This window comes from Canis lupus, chromosome 11 (genome assembly GCF_048164855.1).
Source record: "Canis lupus baileyi chromosome 11, mCanLup2.hap1, whole genome shotgun sequence".
NCBI lineage: Eukaryota > Metazoa > Chordata > Mammalia > Carnivora > Canidae > Canis > Canis lupus.
In genome coordinates, this window is record NC_132848.1 from 13,815,306 (window position 1) to 13,835,157 (window position 19,852).

At 42.0% G+C, this 19,852-nt stretch overlaps 1 protein-coding gene across 1 annotated transcript in view; it reads left to right on the forward strand.

Moving 5' to 3' along the window:
* The first annotated feature begins 9,907 nt into the window (after positions 1–9,907).
* The window catches only part of MYRFL (myelin regulatory factor like), an 83,225-nt gene continuing 73,280 nt past the window's right edge, over positions 9,908–19,852 (forward strand). Inside the window, exons 1-3 of the mRNA XM_072768770.1 lie at positions 9,908–9,985; positions 17,324–17,601; positions 19,042–19,205. Of these exons, the coding sequence (XP_072624871.1) occupies positions 9,908–9,985; positions 17,324–17,601; positions 19,042–19,205 (520 nt within the window). The remainder of the gene's footprint in view (positions 9,986–17,323; positions 17,602–19,041; positions 19,206–19,852) is intronic.

Here is a 19,852-nt window from a genome sequence, read left to right on the forward strand (position 1 = left end):
ATTGTTCCCTCTTCTGTTTTCCAAAAGGCCATGGTTAGAGTTGGTATTACTTCTTCTATAAATATTTGGCAGTTTTCATGAGTGAAGTCAGCTGGGCCTAGCGTTTCTTTTTTTATAGGAAAGTCCTTCAAGGACATTTGGATTATTTCCAGTTTTTGACAATTATGAAGAGCTCCTATAAATATTAATGCACACATTTTGATGTGATCAAGAGCCTTATTTTTGAAGGGTAATATTTATTTATTCAAATTCTAATTTAAACTCTAGTTGGTTAATATATAGTGTAATATTGGATTTAGGAGCAGAATTTAGTGATTCATCACTTACCTACAACACCCAGTGCTCATCGTAACAAGTGCCCTCTTTAATACCCATCAGCTATGTAGCCCATCTCCCACCTACCTCCCTCCATCGACCCTCAGGTGTTCTCTATCATAAAGAATCTCTCATGGTTTGCTTCTGTCTCTCTTTTTTTCTTTTTCCCTTCCCGTATGTTCATCTATTTTGTTTATTAAATTCCACATGAGTGAAATCATATGGTATTTGTCTTTCTCTGACTTATTTTACTTAGCATGATACACTGTAGCTCCATCTATGTTGTTGCAAATGGCAAGATTTCATTCTTTTTGATGGTTGAGTAATATTCCATTATATACATATATACATATATACATATATATATATATATAACATCTTTATCCACTCATCTGTTGATGGACATTTGGGCTCTTTCCATAGTTTGGCTATTGTTGATAGTGCTGCTGTAAACATTGGGGTGCAGGTAACCCTTCAAATGTGCATCTTTGTATCCTTTGGGTAAATACCAGGTAGTGCAATTCCTGGGTTATAGTTCTATTTTTAACTTTTTGAGGAAACTGCATCCTCTTTCAAGAATGGCTACACCAGTTGCATTCCTACCCACAGTGCAAGAGGGCTCCCCTTTCTCCACATCCTCACCAATATCTTGTATCCTGACTTGTTAATTTCAACCATTCTGACAGGTATGAGATGGTATCTCATTGTGGTTTTGATTTATATTTCCCTGATGATGAGCAATGTTGAGCATCTTTTTATTTGTCTGTTGGCCATCTGGATGTCTTTTTTGGAAAAATGTCTTCTATTCATGTCTTCAGCCTCTTTCTTCCTTCCTTCTTTTCTTTCTTTTTTTTCAAGATTTACTTATTTATTTTTATTTTCTTTTAGAGGGAGGGAGAGCACATGCGTGAGTGGGGGGAGGGGCAGAGGGAGAGAATCTTTAAGCTTGACTCTGAGCTCGATCCTATGACCCATGAGATCATGACCTAAACAAAACCAAGAGCCAGATTCTCAACCAACTGAGCCACCCACGTGCCCATCTTCTGTCCATTTCTTAACTGGATTATTTGTTTTTTTGGATGCTGAGTTTGAGAAATCTTTTTTTTTTTAAAGATTTTATTCATTTATTCATGAGAGAAACAGAGAGAGAGAGAGAGAGAGAGAGGCAGAGGGAGAAGCAGGCTCCATGCAGGGAGCCTGATGCGGGACTCGATCCCGGGTCTCCAGGATCAGGCCCTGGGCTGAAGGTGGCACTAAACCGCTGAGCCACCCAGGCTGCCCGAGAAATTCATTACAGATTTTGGATACTAACCTTTTATCAGATATGTCATTTGTAAGTATCCTCTCCCATTCCGTAGGCTGCCTTTTAGTTTCGTTGATTGTGTCCTTCATTGTGCAGAACCTACTTTTTGTCTTGGTGAAGTCCCAGTAGTTCATTTTTGCTTTTGTTTCCCTTGTCCCCCATGACATGTCTAGTTAATAAGTTGCTACTGCCAAGGTCACAGAGGTTGCTGCCTATGTTCTCCTCTAGGAGTTTGATGGTTTCCTGTCTCGCATTTAGGTCTTTCATCCATTTTGAATTTATTTTTGTGTGTGGTGTAAGAAAGTGGCCCGGTTTCATTCCTCTGCACGTGGCTGTCCAGTTTTCCCAACACCATTTATTGAAGAGACTGTCTTTTTCCATTGGATATTCGTTCCTGCTTTGTCAAAGATGAGTTGACCATATAGTTATGAGTCCATTTCTGGGTTCTGTATTCTGTTCCATGGATCTATGTGTCTGTTTTTTGTGCCAGTACCATGCTTGTCTTGATGATCACAGTTTTGTAATACAGCTTGAAGTCCGGAACTGTGTTGCTTCCAGCTTTTGCTTTGCTTTTTCAGGATTGCTTTTTCAGACCCTGCTGTTCAGGGTCTTTTGCGGTTCCATATAAATTTTAGGATTGTTTGTTCTAGCTCTGTGAAAAATGCTGGTGGTGTTTTGATAAATATTGAATTAAACGTGTAGATTGCATCAGGTAGTATAGACATTTTAACAATGTTTGTTTTTCCAATCCATGATATAGATATAGATTGAGGTTAATTGATTTGTGTATGGATGTCCAATTATTCCAGATTTATTTGTTGAATAACCTTTCTCCAATGAATTATTTTTACACCATAGTTAAAAAAAAATCAACTGACCATATTTGTGTAGATCTGTATCTAGACTCTATACAGTTCCATTGAGTTATGTGCCTATCATTTTGCTAATACTACACTATCTTGATTATTGTGCTTTTATTGTCTTGAAATCATATAGCGTAAGTGCTCCAGATTTGTCTTTTTATTGTTTTTTTTTTTTAAAGATTTTATTTATTTATTCATAGAGACACAGAGAGAGAGAGAGGCAGAGACACAGGCAGAGGGAGAAGCAGGCTCCATGCAGGGAGCCCGACGTGGGACTCGATCCAGGGTCTCCAGGATCACGCCCTGGGCTGCAGGCGGCGCTAAACTGCTGTGCCACCAGGGCTGCCCTGGATTTGTCTTTTTCAAAATTGTTTTGGCTATTCTAGTTCCTTTGGTTTCCCATATCAATATTAGAATTAGCTTGTTGACACATGTACAGTACTGCTGGGATTTTTATTACAATTGTATTAAGTCCAAAGATCCATATGCAGAGAATTGATAATCTTAACAAAATTGAATCTTCCAATCCATCAACATGGTATATCTCTCCATTTATTTAGGTCTTCTTTAATTCTTTCATCAGTGTTTTATAGATTTCAGCATGTAAATCCTGCGTATATTTTGTTAGATTTATATATAAATATTTCATGTTTTTCTTTGAACTATTGTAAATAATAATTATTTCCCTCAAATTTTAGGTTCCAGTTATTCATTGCCAACATAGAAAAATAGTATTGATATTTATATATTGAACTTGGGTCCTACAATCTTCATGAAGTCATTTATTAGTCCTAACAGCTTTTAAATAGATTTTTGAGGATTTTCTGTTTACAATGATGTCATCTGTGAATTGGGAAGTTGTATGTCCCAAATCTATGCCTTTATTTATTTATTTTTAGGATGTTATTTATTTATTTATTTATTTATTTGAGAAAGAGAGAGAAAGAAGAAAGCAAGAAAGCAAGTGAGCTCATGTGTGTGAGCACAGGGAGGAGCAGAGGGGGAGGGAGAGGGAAAAGCAGATTCCATACTGAGTGCAGAGTCTGATGCAGGGCTTGACCCCATGACCCCAAGACCATGACCTGAGCAGAAACCAAGAATGGGTTGCTCAACTGACTGAGTAACCCAAGTGCCCCAACTCTATGCATTTAGATACTTTTTCTTGCCTTATTGAACTGGGTAAGACTTTGGGTATAATGTTGAATAGAGAAGTAGTTGCAGCAGATGTCTTTGCCTGTCCCTGATCTAAGAGGCCATTATTCAGTTTGTTAATCATTAAGTATAATTCAATGCTTTTTATTAACTTAGGGAGATTCTCTTCTGCTCTAGTTTCCTCTGCTTAATTTTTTTAAAAAAGATTTACTTATTTATTTGAGAGAGAAAGTGGGGCGGGGGGCAATGCATAGGGAGAAGGAGAGAGAAACTCAAGCAGACTCTGTGTTGAGTGTGGAGCCCAACAGGAGGCTTAATCTCACAAGGCTGAGATCAGACCTGAGATCAAGCCAAGAGTTGGATGCTTTAGCCAACTGTGCCACTCAGGTGCCCCTTCCTCTGCTTAATTTTTGAATTCTGAACTAACCTTATATTCCTGGAATAAATTTCGATTTGTTGTGATATATTTATACATATTGTTAGATTCAATTTACTAACATTATATTGAGGGTTTTGCACCTATAATCATGAGAATATTGACCTGAAGTTTTCTTTTCTTATATTGTATTTTTCTGGCTTTGATGTTAGAGTTATTATAGCTTCCTAAAATTATATGTCAACTGTTCCTTCCTTTAAAATTCTCTGGATAAGATTGTGTGGAGTTGGATTTATTTCTCCTTTAAATGTTTGGTAGAATTAACCAATGAAACCGTCTTTGCTTGTAATTTGCTATGTTAGAAGATCTTAACTACAGATTAGATTTATCCAATAGATTCAGGACTATTCATTTTATCTCTTTCTGCTTACATGAGTTTTGGTAGCTTGTCCTCCCTCCCTGCTATCCCCAAGGAATAAATCCATTTCAAATTTATGGACACAGTTCAAAGTATTTCTCATTAATAACCCTTTACAGACTCTGAGGAGTCTGTAATATTTCCTCTTCTGTTCATCATATTAGTAATATGCTGCTTTTCTCTTTTTTTCTTGTTCAGCCTGGTTAGTCACTTATAAATTTTATTAACAGCTTTTGGTTTCATTGGTTTTTCTCTGTTGTGCTTATTTTCAGCTACACTAATTTTTTTACTCTTCATTTCCTTCTTTTGCTTGCCTTGGGTTTAGTTTGCTCTTCTTTTTCTAATTTCTTATGGTAGAAACTTAGTTCTTGATTTGAAATCATTCTTTGTTTTCTAGTTTAAGCATTTGATGCTATAGATTTCCCTCTCTGTATAGCTTTAGCTGCCTCTGTCAGTTTTTGATACATTTTAATTTTCATTTAGCTTAAAATATTTCCTAATTTTCCTTAAGCACACTTCTTTGACTCATGGGTTATTGGAATTGTGTTGCTTAATTTCCAAGTATATGAGATATTCTCTAGATTTTTTTCTGTTATTGAGTTCTAATTTATTCCTACTATGGACAGAGACCATACTTTGTATGAATCTAATTATTTTAAATTTGTTAAGGTTTGCTTTATGAACCAAGATACGATGTATCTTAGAAATTTTCCACGTGCACTTGAGAAGAATGTACATTCTGCTATTGTTCAATAAGGTCTTCTATAAATGCTAATCAGGTCAAGTTGTAGACATTGTTGTTCAGATCATCTCTATTCTTGAGGATTTTTGACTACTTTTATCTGGTACTGGGAAAGGAATGTTAAGTCTTCAAGAATGATTGTGAATTTAGAATTCTTGGTTAAGTTGTTTTTTTCCCTAACACTTAAAAAATTTTGACCTACTGTCATCTGACCTCCATGGTTTCTGATGAGAAATAGACAGTTATTTGAATCATTGTTCCTTTATATATAATATGTCACTTTTCTCAAGCTGCAAGATTTTTTATCTTTGGTTTTCAGCAGCAGTTTTATTACAGTGTGACTTGGTATGGGCATAGTTTTGTTTCGATTTTTGAGAGAGAGAGAGAGCAAGTAGGGGAGAGGGTAAGGGTGGAGGGGTAGTGAGAATCTTAAGCAGGCTCCAAGCCCCGAGCTGAGCCTCAATCTCACAACCCTGAGGTCATGACCTAAGCTGAAATCAAGAGTAGGATGCTCAAATGACTGAACCACCCAGAAACCCCTGGGCTTAGTTTTATTTGGGATTATATTATTTTTGAATTTGTAAATTCATGATCTTCAGTACATCTGGGAAGTTTTCAGCTATTCTTTCTTCACATTTATTTTCCTGTACCGAGTCTTTCTTACCTCTTTTTAATACTCCAGTAATACAAATGCTAGATCTTTGATTCTATATATAGGCTCCTGAGTGTCAGTTGATTTTTTTTTTCAATCTCTTTTCTGTCTGTAGCTCAAATTAGATAATTTCTATTAGATAATCTTCAAGTTCACTGACCCTCCTCTATCATCTCCATTTTGTTATTGAGCCTATTTTGGCATACCTGTAAATGCCCTCCCTCCTCTTCCCCATGAAAGAATGAAACCAGACCTGAATCTCAGTAATGAGGAAACCTATTTGTGGATACCTCTGGCACCTGGCTTTTGCTGCTCTTTGCTAACAAGAACATGCTTGCCAAATGGCCACAGGATGAAGGGAAGCTCAACATTTTGCAAGCTGGTTAAACACAAACACACACAAAGCTAGTGGGTTGCCAAATGTGCGAGCCTACACTCTGAGCTAGCTTTCCTGCTCCCAGCACTGTATGGGCTGAACCCAGACACTAATTGCCCCTGTGCCTTCCCTCACATTCCCTCTCACTCCATCCGAACCACTAGTGTAAATTCCTGTGGAAAGAGTGGAAGTTGTCTAGTTTCTCTTCTATGTAACTACTCCTTAAGGGAAGGTACAGCTGATTGTACCAGGGTTCTGTGTACTTATCTGGGTCACTTTTATAAGCTGCAGAAAGAACTTTAGCTATTTGGTGGAGAGAAGTGAACAAATGTCTTATTCAAAGAACTGTCTTCTTCTTTGGAAAGTCTGAAATTTGTCATATGATCTTAGTCTCCATGTTAATAATGGTCCTTCCTATGGGATCAGAATTATCTCCCTGTGGGCTACCACTATTGGTTTGCCCAACTGGATTCATTCTCTACCTTGAGGGGTGGTTGGGTACAAGAGAGGTAGAGGGGGGAATTACTATTGCTGAGCATTTACCAAGTATTAGGCAATGTTCTTTGTACCTTTTACATGTTCATTTATTTAATTACATATTTAATTTTACACATGTCATTCTCTGAACAAATTTGCCAAATAAACACAATATTATCTATATTTCATGAATATAGAGGGGCAAAGAGAGTAAGTAATTCTCCACAGGTCAATAAGTGGCAAAGCTGGGATTAAGATGTGCCTGGCTCTACAATACTGGCCCTTTTTTCTATATGCAGCCTTTAGATTAGGTCATCTTTTGGAGGAATGTGAACCTCAGGACAATACATTCAATGCATCTAAAATTATCTGACAAAAGATGTGACATAGGATGGATCTGAGCCATACTTTGCAAAGATTGTCAGAGTTCCTGTCCATTAAAGAAAAGTCCGATAATCAGATAACTTATCACTGCTTGATAAAAACCATTCAGATGCATGCAGTTAAGTGAGGCTGCAATTAAAGTCTGAAAGAGAACACGTGGAACCAGTCCCAGTCCATCCATGACCACGGGGCTGTTCAGCTGGTTCAATGATCATTACATCTGTACAACCTATTCAGATACTCCAAGGGTTGAATATTTCTAAGTCCCAGGCTCTTTTTTGCAGGTCAGTTGCATTCCTTATAACAGCACTGACATGTAGGGTTTTTTGCCTGGGCTCACAGCTAATAAGGAGCAGAGCTGGGATTCAAATCTGAGTTTACTACCAATCCTGAATGACTTCCCCTGCTACTATATTTCTTATGAATTATGCTTTTAAAAAATGTCAGTGACAACTCTTTGCCTAAATGATCTAAGAGACCGCTAGGCTGCAAAATTGATGAGAACCAGTTTGAATCACATAGGGAGATTTTCACATCTCAAACATATTTAAAAATTGAATTATTGGCCCTATAAAACAGATGCCCCTAAATGCTCTCTGCAAAATTGGTCCCAGGAGATGCTGTGGGGAAAAAATAAAAGTTCCATGATGAGTAAATAAGCTTATGAATCACTGGCTTAAACAAAATTAAATGAACTTTACTGCAAGACTTTTCAGAGCCTTTGTTACGCTAATATGCAACTGGAGAAGGGAAATGGTATGCACTGTTTCTTAAATTTATTTGGCTATGGACCCCCTTTGGGAGGCAGGTATCCATACATGAGCATTGGAATACACCGCTCAGGACTCTCTCATTTTTCTGTCTGAATCTAATTGGCATGTTGAGCTAGGGGCAGTCCTGTCAGCCTGTGAAAATTTCTGAATATTGCCCTTAACCCTTTGTTTCCTTGTGTGGCAGAATCCAGGGCAGCTGTCTGCCCAAGAGGGGCAAGCTGAATCCTGGGATTTCCCTAGGTTAGCCAGCTAATTACTTACTAGGTACACAAGTAAGCTGTGGTGGACACACGGCGAAATGTCTAGGTGGAGAGCTGCTTGAAGGGAGGAGGGCTAGATAATTAGGGGATAGCATAAAACCCTGGAGGTTAAAAAAAAAGTGGGGGGGGGGTGCCCGGGTGGCTCAGTGGTTGAGCATCTGCCTTTGGCTCAGGGCGTGATCCTGGGGTCCTGGGATCAAGTCCCGCATCGGGTCCCTGCAGGGAGTCTGCTTCTCCCTCTGCCTGTGTCTCTGCCTCTCTCTGTGTCTCTCATGAATGGATGGGTAAAATCTTTAAAAAAAAAAAAAAAAGTCCTGGAGGTTTCAGGGAAAAAGGACAAGAAGTGTGTGTGTGTGTGTGTGTGTGTGTGTGTGTGTGTGTGTAGAAGGAAGACTCCAGAAAAGAGACTAGTGAATCTTAAAACAGATTTTGTTTCCTTCAAAAAGGCCCAGAAGTTCACCTGCTTCTTTTCTTTACTCTAAGTGTGGGTCAGGGAGCAGCACTCACATGACCTGGGAGCTAGAAACGTAACATCTCAGATCTTACCCCAGAAAAGGCCGATCGGAATCTACATTTTTAATAGGATCCCCATGGCATTCACATCACATTATGGTTGAGAAGCCTTGCTTTAGGTCACATAAATATGCTTTCTTCCCCATCACCTCCTATGTTCCAAACCAAATAATTTGGTCTGGTTTGAGTAAGTGCGCTCAGTGGGGATCATAGCATCCTGGACGTTAGGCTGGCCTTGGGGTCCTTCCTGTGGGGTAAGAGGGAACTAGCTGAGGGCACTGGGGTGTTACAGTTTTGAATGGGTGACTTCACCGGGGGAGACCTTGAAGATGCATTAGGTCTGTGCGGAATCAACTGCAAGTTGTATTTTATTTCATTCAAATGGTTGAGCTTATTCTGGGTTTTACTTAGGACTTGGCTTATTGGGGTCAGATGGCAAAATGAACTGGGAGTCAATGACCCACTGCATGCTTCAGTTCTGCCGCTAATGGAATGGGGCTGACAAGCTCTTTATGGTGGTGTTGTGAAAGGGGTGAGGTGACACACCGTAATTCTGTGAGAAGCACCTGTTAAAGGCTGTGTGAGTCATTGACCAGTTGACTTCTGGGTTCAAACGGATGCAGTAGGAGAAAGGCTAAACAGAATCCTGGGCTGAAACATTCCTGGTGGCATCTTGGTTCTAACGATAATTGTGGAAAATTACCTAGTAATTAATTTGATTAGGACAATCTGTATTGGGGGACCTGGTGGCTCAGCGGTTGGGCGTCTGCCTTCAGCTCAGGGTGTGATCCCACAGTCCTGGGCTCGAGTCCTGCATCAGGCTCCCTGCATGGAGCCTGCTTCTCCCTCTGCCTATGTCTCTGCCTCTCTCTCTGTGTGTCTCTTGTGAATGAATGTGTAAAATCTTAAAAAAAAAAAAAAAAAAAAGACAATCTGTATTCAAATCACAGTGTTTTTTTAGCTCTGTTTTTTAGCATTAGCTCTGGTGGTCGACCACTTGATTCCGGCTTGATTAGTTGTCAGATGAATCATCTTGGGTGAGTTATGTAGCCTTATCAAGCCTTAGTTCCATTGCCTGTGGAATGGAGTTAATAGTAGCCTCTTTCCCCATGGTGGTAGTTGAGATTAGATGAGATAACACATGCAAAGGATGAAGTCAGTGCTTGGACCAGAGTAGGTTCTCCTAGTAGTTTATCTATTTCTAAAGCAGCAGGGGGAGTGGTGGCAGGAGGCCCAGGGTCCTTGCAGTCTGCCAATAATGGGCTGGAGGGGTGGGGTGGCATCTTGCTTCCTCTGTCCTGCCATGAAATTATTCTCGTGGGCTATCTTACACATTGACAACATTGCTGCCAAGGCCCTTTCTCCTCCCAACTTCCAGGTGGTATGTACAAACCCTAACTAAGCTTCATCAAGTATTTATTGTCTGCCTACAACATGTTCCCCACTGGGCACCATGCAGGACACACCCACACACAGTATTAAGATTTTTTTTTTAAGATTTTATTTATTCATGAGAGACACAGAGAGAGAGGCAGAGACACAGGCAGAGGGAGAAGCAGGCTCCACGCAGGGAGCCCGATGTGGAACTCGATCCCGGGTCTCCAGGATCACTCCCTGGGCCCAACCACTGAGCCCACAAAGCACCCCCTAAGATATGTTCTTAATGCAAATGTTCACGTGGGAGGATAAATCATACACATGAAAAATTGAAGAAATTATTTTCAATAACAACTATGTTTATAGTTGGGTGTTGGAGTACAACAGCGAACAAAACAGATGAAGTCCCTGCTAACAGTTTACCAAGGGCAGCGCGGTGGGAAGCAGTCTGCCCTGGCAGGGCTCCCAGGCATTTTTCTCTGAGTTGGTGGTGCATGGTGATAAAGAAAGCACACTGACTTTTTTGTAGGGTTAAGTATTGTTTTTAAATTCCCAACAGATGGTGCATTTCCTTATTGCCTGCTGCTGGGGTGAGACGCTCCCGTGCCCTTACTCTTGGTACACTACTGCTGTCATGCCCCTCTGGTGGGAAGAGAAAGGCAATGGCATACAGTATAAAGTCATGAAGTAAGATGAAGAAAAATAAGGCAGTAGGAAGAGGGGTGGGGGAAGGCTATTGTTTTAGATTGGATGGTCAGGAAAGTCATCCTTTAATATATGAATTTACATATATATAACTTTTATGGCCATATGTAGTATAAAAAAGGCAGTAATTCATATTTATTAAGTATCAACTGTATACCAACCTGCAGAGTTGAGCTCACCGTGCAATAGAGCCTTAGAGAAGGCACAATTGGTGTGTGAAGAAGGCACTGGGGGAGTCATCAAGGAAAACTAGGGATTGGACCTTTTTTTTTTTTAAGATTTATTTATTTATTCATGAGAGACACAGAGAGAGAGAGAGAAAGAGAGAGAGAGACATAGGCAGAGGGAGAAGTAGGCTCTTCACAGGAGCCTGATGTGGGGCTCGATCCCAGATCCCGGGGTCATGACCTGAGCCCAAGGCAGCCTCCCAACCACTGAGCCACCCAGGTGTCCCTGGATTGGACTGTTTGAATTGTGAGTAGTCCCAACTGGGTATGCCCAGGAAGCCCGTGTCTTAATACTGTATGTCCTTCATAGTGCCTAGTAGAGTCATGAACACACAGTAGGCACTCAACAACAACTTGGCCGAGGCTGAATACAATCTGAATGAAATACCAGCTGCTTTGGGCACAGCAGGCAGCCGTCATGGATATATTATATATATATAAGTCCCACCAGATGGAAAGAAAATCTGTTTTGCATTCTCTCTTTTGGTTGGCATGGCATTCAACCTCAGGAGACCATATTTATCCATTTATCCTCCCAAACCCAGACACAAGTTATATATCTGAGAAGAAGAGGTTTAGAAGGCAAATTATTCGTTTTTTATCAGTAGCTAAGAATCTCTTGATTATCAACTATTTCCTACAGAAGATGGAGACAGAAATGGCCACTCAAGGAATGATCCAGGGTTCTGTTACTTTCCAGGTCCACTTCGTGCAAATCCCTTTGATATAATAGGCAGATTCAGAGCATGAAGACCAAAAACAGTCTAATATGCCTGACTGGGATTCCTGATGTGATTCCTGTGTCTCTCATTAGGAGATTAGCGCCTCATCAACAGTCCCAAACAACAGTGTTTTTCTTAAAGTTAATTATTGCCTTTGTCTTAACAAGTTGCTCAGTTTCAAAGGTATCCATCACTAATTCTTCCTTCAAATTCTCTGAAAAGAACTACAACATTTCTCTCAACACTATAAAATACATTGAGCATGGAATGCAATGGCATAAAGGAGTAGCTATGGTGAGTTTTGTAAGGGAGAGTAGACTGCAAGGAAAGCATTGAAGATTTCAAAATCTTGGGGTGCCTGGATGGCTCAGTTGGTGAAGTGTCTGACTCTGTTTCAGCTCAGGTCATGATCTCAGTGTCCTGGGATCAAGCCCGATGTTGGGCTCTGTGCTCAACAGGGAGTCTGCTTGAGGATTCCTCTCCCTCTCCCTCAGCCCCTCCCCCTCCTCGTACACTCTCCCTCTCTCTAAAATAAATAAGTAAATCTTTAAAGAAAATGTCAAAATCTTCATTTTGAAACCATCACCACATGTTGCTGCCCCTCAACAAAGGGACGTTGGATTCTCTGTGCGTGCATTCCTATATACGATATGCCATGCCATATTTCTCAAGCAAATTGATCATTTATTTGTGATTTTTAGTTTTTATTAACATTACTGAATTCCAGTGGTGCCAATAATGTAAAGTTAAACAACTGCCTAGAATCTTGAATGTGTAATTGTGCGATCGCAGAGTCAATCACAAAATACAATTTGTCAACCTATGAGAGTGATACATGTGCAGATGGTACTGTGTGTATCTGGCTTATGAAGAAGACCAGCCATCCTCTGCCCCAGTCTTCTCCATTTCCCTCAGTTTGCCTCTCCCAGAGACAGATACTTTCCAACTCTTTTAGATATGTCTCCCACTTTATATATATCTTTTTTTAATAAATTTATTATAAATTATTGGTGTTCAATTTGCCAACATATAGAATAACACCCAGCGCTCATCCCATCAAGTGCCCACCTCCCATTTTATATTTAAATGGTGTTTTATATTGCTGTTCTTACTTGAGATGGTTTGAGAACTTCATATCGTCTTCAGGGAGGATTTAACTTTCTTTTACCACATCTGAGACCCACTTCTAGCACCAGCCTCTCAATATCATACAGTTATATTAAATTTTTGGTTAGGTCAGTATCCAGGGCTTACATTATTATTATTACTATGTACTCACATATAATTTATTAGGATTACATTTTCTTGAACTTTTTGTTTTTCTTGAACCAGAGCCTTCTTTCCATGATTTTCTTTGCCTTGAATCTATCATTAAGTCTTCCCACAAATTCTCTGAAGGGGAAATTCCTCTCAGTATTGAAACACATCGGTTCCTTTTCTTGTTAAAGAGATTTCTCAGATGGTCTCTGTCATTCCTGATTTTTTGGTTCTATCAGTTGAGGAGAGAGGGATGTTAATTAAAATCTCCAACTATGATCGTACAATTATTTACTTCTGTCATTCTGCTTCATGTATTTTGAAGTTCTGTTATTACATATGTAAACAATAAACCATCATGATTGCTATGCCTTCCTTTTTTTTTTTTAAGATTTTATTTATTCATGAGAGACAGATTGAGAGAGAGGCAGAGACACAGGCAGAGGGAGAAGCAGGCTCCATGCAGGGAGCCCGACGTGGGACTCGATCCCGGGTTTCCAGGATCATGCCCTGGGCTGAAGGCAGCGCTAAACTGCTGGGACACCAGGGCTGCCCTGCTATGTCTTCTTAGTGAAGGGACTGTTATTATTATAGAATGAGCCTCTTTATTTTTAATAATATTATTTTGAAGTCTGTTTTACCTGTTATTCATGAAATTACTTCTCACTTCTCACACCTTTTTTTCTCCATTAGTTTTCACCTTATCTGAGTCTTTATATTTAAAGACTTGTTTATTATATTATATTATAGACTGTTTCTTACAGGCAATGTATCGTTGGTCTTGGTTTTTAAAAATCCATTCTTATAATCGCTGCCTTATATTAGAGTTTTTAGTCCATTGACATTTAATGTAGTTATTGATAAGGTATTTAATTAAGCCATTATATTATTTGTCTTCTTTTTATCCCTTCTATTTCTTATTTCTGTGCAATTCCTTTTTTACTCTATTTTGTATTATTTGAATAATTTTAAAATTCCATTTTATCTGTTGACTTCCACTATACTTCTTAGCATCATTTAACCTTTTTTTTTTAAAGATTTTTTTTTTAAGATTTAACCTTTTTTAAGACCCTGGGATCATACCCTGAGCCAAAAGCTGTCATAAGTATTATGTCATAAGTTTGTCATAAGTATGTCATAAATATTACCTCTTCATACATTATAAATGCTACAAGATAATGTCACAATTTTTGCCTTAAACAGTCTTATGTATTTTAAAGAAATTAAGAAAAATTTAAAGAAATTAAGAAAAAAACGTATTTGCTTTCAGATATATAATTTTTTATTCTCTACATTCCTTCCTAAAGTTTCAAGTTTCCATCTGATATCATTTTCCATTAGCCTAAATAATGTCTTTAATATTTCTTATTGTGCATGTTTATGTTTATGGTCTCCTAAATTTTTTTAAAAATCTGACAGTATCTTTATTTTGCTTTTATTCTTAGAAGATATCTTCATCAGATATGAAATTCTAGATTGGCAGTTTTGGTTTTTGCTAGCACTTTAAACATATTTTGCACTGTCTTCTCACCTCTGGAGATTTTCATGAGAAGTCATTGGTCATTTTAATTACTATTACCCTACATGTAATATGTTGTTTTTCTCTGGTTGCTTTTGAGATATCTCTTTATTTTTGCTGATTTGATGACCTAGGGGTGTGTGTGTGTGTGTGTGTGTGTGTGTGTGTGTTTTCTAGATCTATCTTGCTTAGGATTAGCTAAGCTTCTTGAACCCATAAACTTATGTTTTTTAATTAAATTTGGAAAGGTTTTGGTCATTATATCTTTAATTACTTTTCTGTTACATTCTCTCCACCACAGTTCATGAATCTCTTTTTCTCTCCCTCTTTTTTATATTTATTTCTTCCTCTCTGTTCTTTAGTTTGGATTATGTCTATTGATTTGTCTTCAAGTTCTTACATTAAACCACCCAATGATTTTTTCATTTTCTATTTTTATTGTTATTTCTAATTTTTTTCAATTCTAGAATTTCCATTTTGTTCTTTTTAAGTTTCTATTTCTTTGCTGAGATTTTTTTATTTTTTATTTATTTTTTACAAACACATTATTGTCTACTCCATTAGGCTTACTTATAACAGCTGTTTTTATAATAGCTGCTGCTAAATCAGGTTTATTTATTAATCCAATATTTGGATCGTCTCTGGATTGGTGTCCACTAATTGTTCTTTTCCTTAAGGCAAGGCCATATTTTCCTGCTTCTTCATTCGTTGAGTAATCCTCAATTGTATTCTGGATATTGTGAATGTCTGGGGTTTTTTTTACATTCCTCTGAAAAGTATATATACTTTTGTTTTGCCAGGCAGTAACTTTCATTAAGCTCAAATTATAAACTCTGTCTCAAATTATAGTTTTGTTTCATTTGTTTGTTCATTTTGCTCTTTTGTTTTTTGTTTTTTGGGTTTTTTTGGTTGGACAGTATGCAGTCAGCCCACTGTTGTTGATGACTCCAGAGTTAGACAGACTCTTGGCCAGAAATTATACACAGAATTTTGGGTTCACCTTTCTGAATCTCTTTTTCCCAAGATTCCTCTTTCACTTTAAGCAGCTGTTTGTCCCAAATTCTATTCTCTGGCTCTTTAAGTCAGAAAGTTTGTGTGTTTCTAATGGAGTTTTAGCTGTTCTGTGGTTCTGCCTTCAACTGGCCCTAAACCTAAAAGCTGTTAACGGGTAACTAACCTTATGCTATTACCTTCATCCAGGTTTTCAATGTCCCCCCAGAATCATCTTGGTTTTGTCTGCTTTCCAGTATTTTTAGGCAGATTTTTTTTTTTTTTAATTTTCCAGAGTTCGCAGTTTTTATCTATGAAAAGGTCAAATCTGGTAGGAGCTTACTACTCATATGAGAAGCAGAAGGGCTCTTTGTGGGGATTTTTGCATCCCTTCTTTATCTAGTTGTTCTTTGTCTTTGATATCAAGGGTTTCTGGAAATGTCTGGTCCCTCATCTTTTGTTCCTGTGTGCAAGCCATTATTCTCAAAGGATGAGTTTCATTGTAGAGTGATTAAGCAGGCACTGGCCATTTTGTGGGGGGTAACTTCAAAATATTATTTTTTCCCTTGAGGACATTCCATTTTTCTGGGGAACAGTCTTGCAATTTCTAACCATAGGAAGTCTGCTTGGATGCCTGCAAAGTCAGGTTGAAAAAGAGTCTCAGGATACAGCATTTAGACTTTTAATGAATCCTTCCATTTTTAACTCAGTTGCTTTACAATCTCCCTGGGATCTGTTTCTCCAGAGAGTAAGCCTTTCCAACTTCTATTGGGGTGATGGAGGTAGTTGGATGTACAGATTGGGGAAGCTAGTGTAAGGGTCCAGCCATTCCTTAATCAAACTTTCAACTGATGGTTTTGTTTTCAGCTCTAACTTAGTCCTGAATTCAGAGGTTCTGGTAGCTTCAATACCTTGGGCTTTTCTTGTATTAAAATTGGATAATTTCTTGTTGGCTGTGTCCCTTTTGCCCTCTCCAGTCTTGTTGTTGCTTTTTCCATTCCGCTAATTCAGTTACCATCCATCCTACTTGTTGCCGCAGTGTCACTAAAATAAAGTCTGTTGTGCTCTCTGTTTATGTACTCCGTGTCCTTTTGTGTTTGTGCTTCTTTCTTTACTCCTTTACTTTCATTTTTGGTGGTGTTTTTGGAGGACGGTGGCATTTTTGGAGGAAGGTGTTCTCTTCCTTTATTCATAAAGAGCAAATAAATTATAAAGTATTAACATGAGGAGAAAACTTAACTTTTCTAGTTAAACACTAAAAACAGACTTTTCACTGTATGAGGTTAAAATCTTAATCAGCCACGAAAGACAGGATAGCTCTCGCAGGAGAATCAAGTGGAGGGTGGTGGTGCTTATGAATGCCTTAGAATCACGGAGTTTCTGAGCCATACGGAACCTGTAGGTTTTATTGGAATGGAAAATTTCACACTTTTTTTTAGCGGTGGTACTTATTTCTTTTCTTAAATGAAATTTTACTTGTACCTCAATATATAAAACAGAAAAAGTTATGAATTCCTCCCCCCTCCCGACATTTAGTTTTTCTTTTCTTTTGTAAAGCCACGTTGCTCTTTTCCAAGAGCTTTGGGATTTCCCAGGGTGCAGATGGAACACCATCGCTTTAGTGGTGACATTTTATAGGGCTTTAGCCGGAAGAGTATGCACAACCATCTCTCTGGTGTGAGTGCTTGGAGAATGTTAAGAAGCAACAACAGTGCGAATTAAACTACAATAAATAAACTATACATAAACTGTAATTGAGCACACACTCCGATTGGGGGCACTCACTATGTGATGGGTTTTATACCCAGTATCTCATTTAATTCTCACGAGGCCACTAGGAGGAAGGCATGATGGTTATTCCCAGATTGTAGGGGAGGAAACGGGGGCCTGGAGGGACTGGGGCCTTGTTCGTGGATACACAGCTCGGAAGTGGGGGAGCTGGGACCCCAACCCGGTTCTGTCCGGCTCGGGCGGGGCCCATCTCCTTCACACCTGACACCAGGCCCAGGGGGTGGGCGGGCGGGCTGTCCCAGGGCTGCCTCCCTCGGTGGCAGAGGCGGCAGGACAGGCCCCGGCCCCGGCCCCGGCCCGGCCCCGGCCCGGCCCCAGCCCCGTCTGTCTCCCCTCCCCAGGCAGCCGCAGCTCCCGGACACCCCGCCCTACTCGGCGTCAGACTCCAGTTCTCCTCCCGACGCCAAAGGTGAGCGGCCCCTGCAGCCCCTGCGGCGCCCGCCCCGCGGGTCACGGGTCAGGAGCGGCCCGTCACCCGCCTGTGCCCCCAGGTGCGTGCTGCGCCCCCGCGACGCCCTCGGGCCGGAGGAGCCCCGCCGCGGCCCCGCCTGCGCCGCCCCCCGCGCACCTGCGGCCGAGCAGCTCGGGCCCCCTGCGCCGCGGCCTCCTCACCTGCCTCGAGGACACCTGTCGGCGCCCGGCCCCGCCCGCCCGCGGCGTGTGCGCCCACCTGGGGATCGGCCCGGCCCGCCCGCAGCAGCGCCCCCGCCAGCCGCCCCGGTACTTAGTGAGCACGACGCTCCCAGCGGCCCCAGCCCTCCGGGCCCCCCCAACCCCCCAGCCCTCGCGGACCCCCCAGCCCTCGCGGTCCCCCCGCAGCCCGCAGCCCTCCCGGGCCCCGCTACCCACCCCCAGCCCTCGCGGTCCCCCCCAGCCCTCCGGCCCCCCGCAGCCCGCAGCCCTCCCGGGCCCCGCTACCCACCCCCAGCCCTCTCCGACCCCCGCAGCCCTCCTGGCCCCCCGCAGCCCGCAGCCCTCCCGGACCCCCCCACCCCCGCAGCCCTCGCGGTCCCCCCGCCCGCTCGGAAGCGCGAGCCGTGGCGGCCTCTCCAGCAGGTGGCGCTGGTGGCGCAGAGATCGGACGCGGCCCGGCGCCGGCCTAGGACGGTCCTTGGGTTCAGCCGCCCCGACCCCAAAACCTCACCCTCACCGTCGGATACAGAGGGGGCCTGAGAGCCGGGCAGACTCCGCGGCTTCCCTGCCTTCCCTGCCGACGAACATTAACATTCCCCCCCTTCCTTCCCCTTCTTTTCTCCTCCCTTCCTCCTTCTAAACCTAAAGAATGGCAAAAAGAGTAAAGGTCCTCAAAAATTGTGCTGAAATTCCACGTGAAGAAAAAATTTCAGGCATAAAATGTGCACCTATCGGGCTATACCTTAGGTCCATATCTTCTCTGCCTCAGTGGGCCCTGCGCAAATGTGGTCAGAGCTTATTTTTCAAGTAGCTGAACCTCAGCTCTACAGGATATTGGAAAACTAAGTTTCAGACTAGGAGGGATGCTGAGCTAGGATCTTGTCCTATTGCAGACCAGCAGGGCTCGAGCAGTCGTAACCAACCAGAATTAGTCTTTTTTAAAAAATATTTTATTTATTTATTCACGAGAGACACACAGAGAGGCAGAGACACAGGCAGAGGGAGAAGCAGGCTCCCTGCGGGGAGCCCGACACAGGACTCAATCCCGTGCCCTGGGGTCACGCCCTGGGCCACAGGCCCAACGGCTGAGCCCCCGTGTGCCTCACCAGAATCAGCCTTGAGAAGGCCAGGAGCAGACGCCTGGAATATTGAATCTGATGTGCTGCAACCTGGAGAGCGGAAACTCTTAACCTTCGTTTTGGGTTCTTGATTTTAGAACCTCGTTTCCACCAACCAAGAAGAGAAAGTGCACAGAGGTGCTGGAGGACCCTGGGGACTGCCAGGTGTGGGCCCAGCACCAGGACCCTGGGGACTGCCAGGTGTGGGCCCAGCATGAGGACCCCGGGGACTGCCAGGTGTGGGCCCAGCATGCCCGAGCAGGTGAGCCAACCCGCGGCCTGTCCCCGCGTTCACCCTTCAGCCAGGGGTTAGTCCCCGGGGGTTTCCTCCTTTCCTCCTAACCCCGGTTACCGGCTGTGCTAGGTGGGGTCACGCGGGGGCTCCTGGGGAGAGATGCCGCATTCTCTCCCTCTCCCTCTCTCTGGTGGAGGCCAAATGGCCATCCCCTGGATCTCGGGGCGGTGTGTCTGGGAGGACACAGGCTCCGGGCAGGTGGCAGCGTGCAAGGTGGCAGCACGTTCTGCAGCCTGCCGGTGTGCTGTTGCTTGGTGCGTTGCAACCCTTCTCAACTTTAATAGGGATCTTGGTAAAATGCGGTTTTGATTGAACCTGAGATGACGTTGAACCTGCAGCCTGAGGCGGGGTCCGAGATTCTGGGGCCCCGACGAGCTCCCGGGGGCTCCCAGGCCTGCGGGCCCGCAGCAGGTACTCTGAGAAGCCGACTTCGGAGAGTTTCTCCAAAGTGGAGCAGGAACCACTGAGAGACTTGAGTTCCCCTAGGACTCACTTCCAAGTTAGCGGGTTCCAAGTCGATCTTTCAGATTCTGTCGGACCAGTTCCTTCGTCCGGAAGATCAAGTCTTCAGCAGAATCATAGGATGCCCAAGGGGTCAGACGACCTTATCTTTG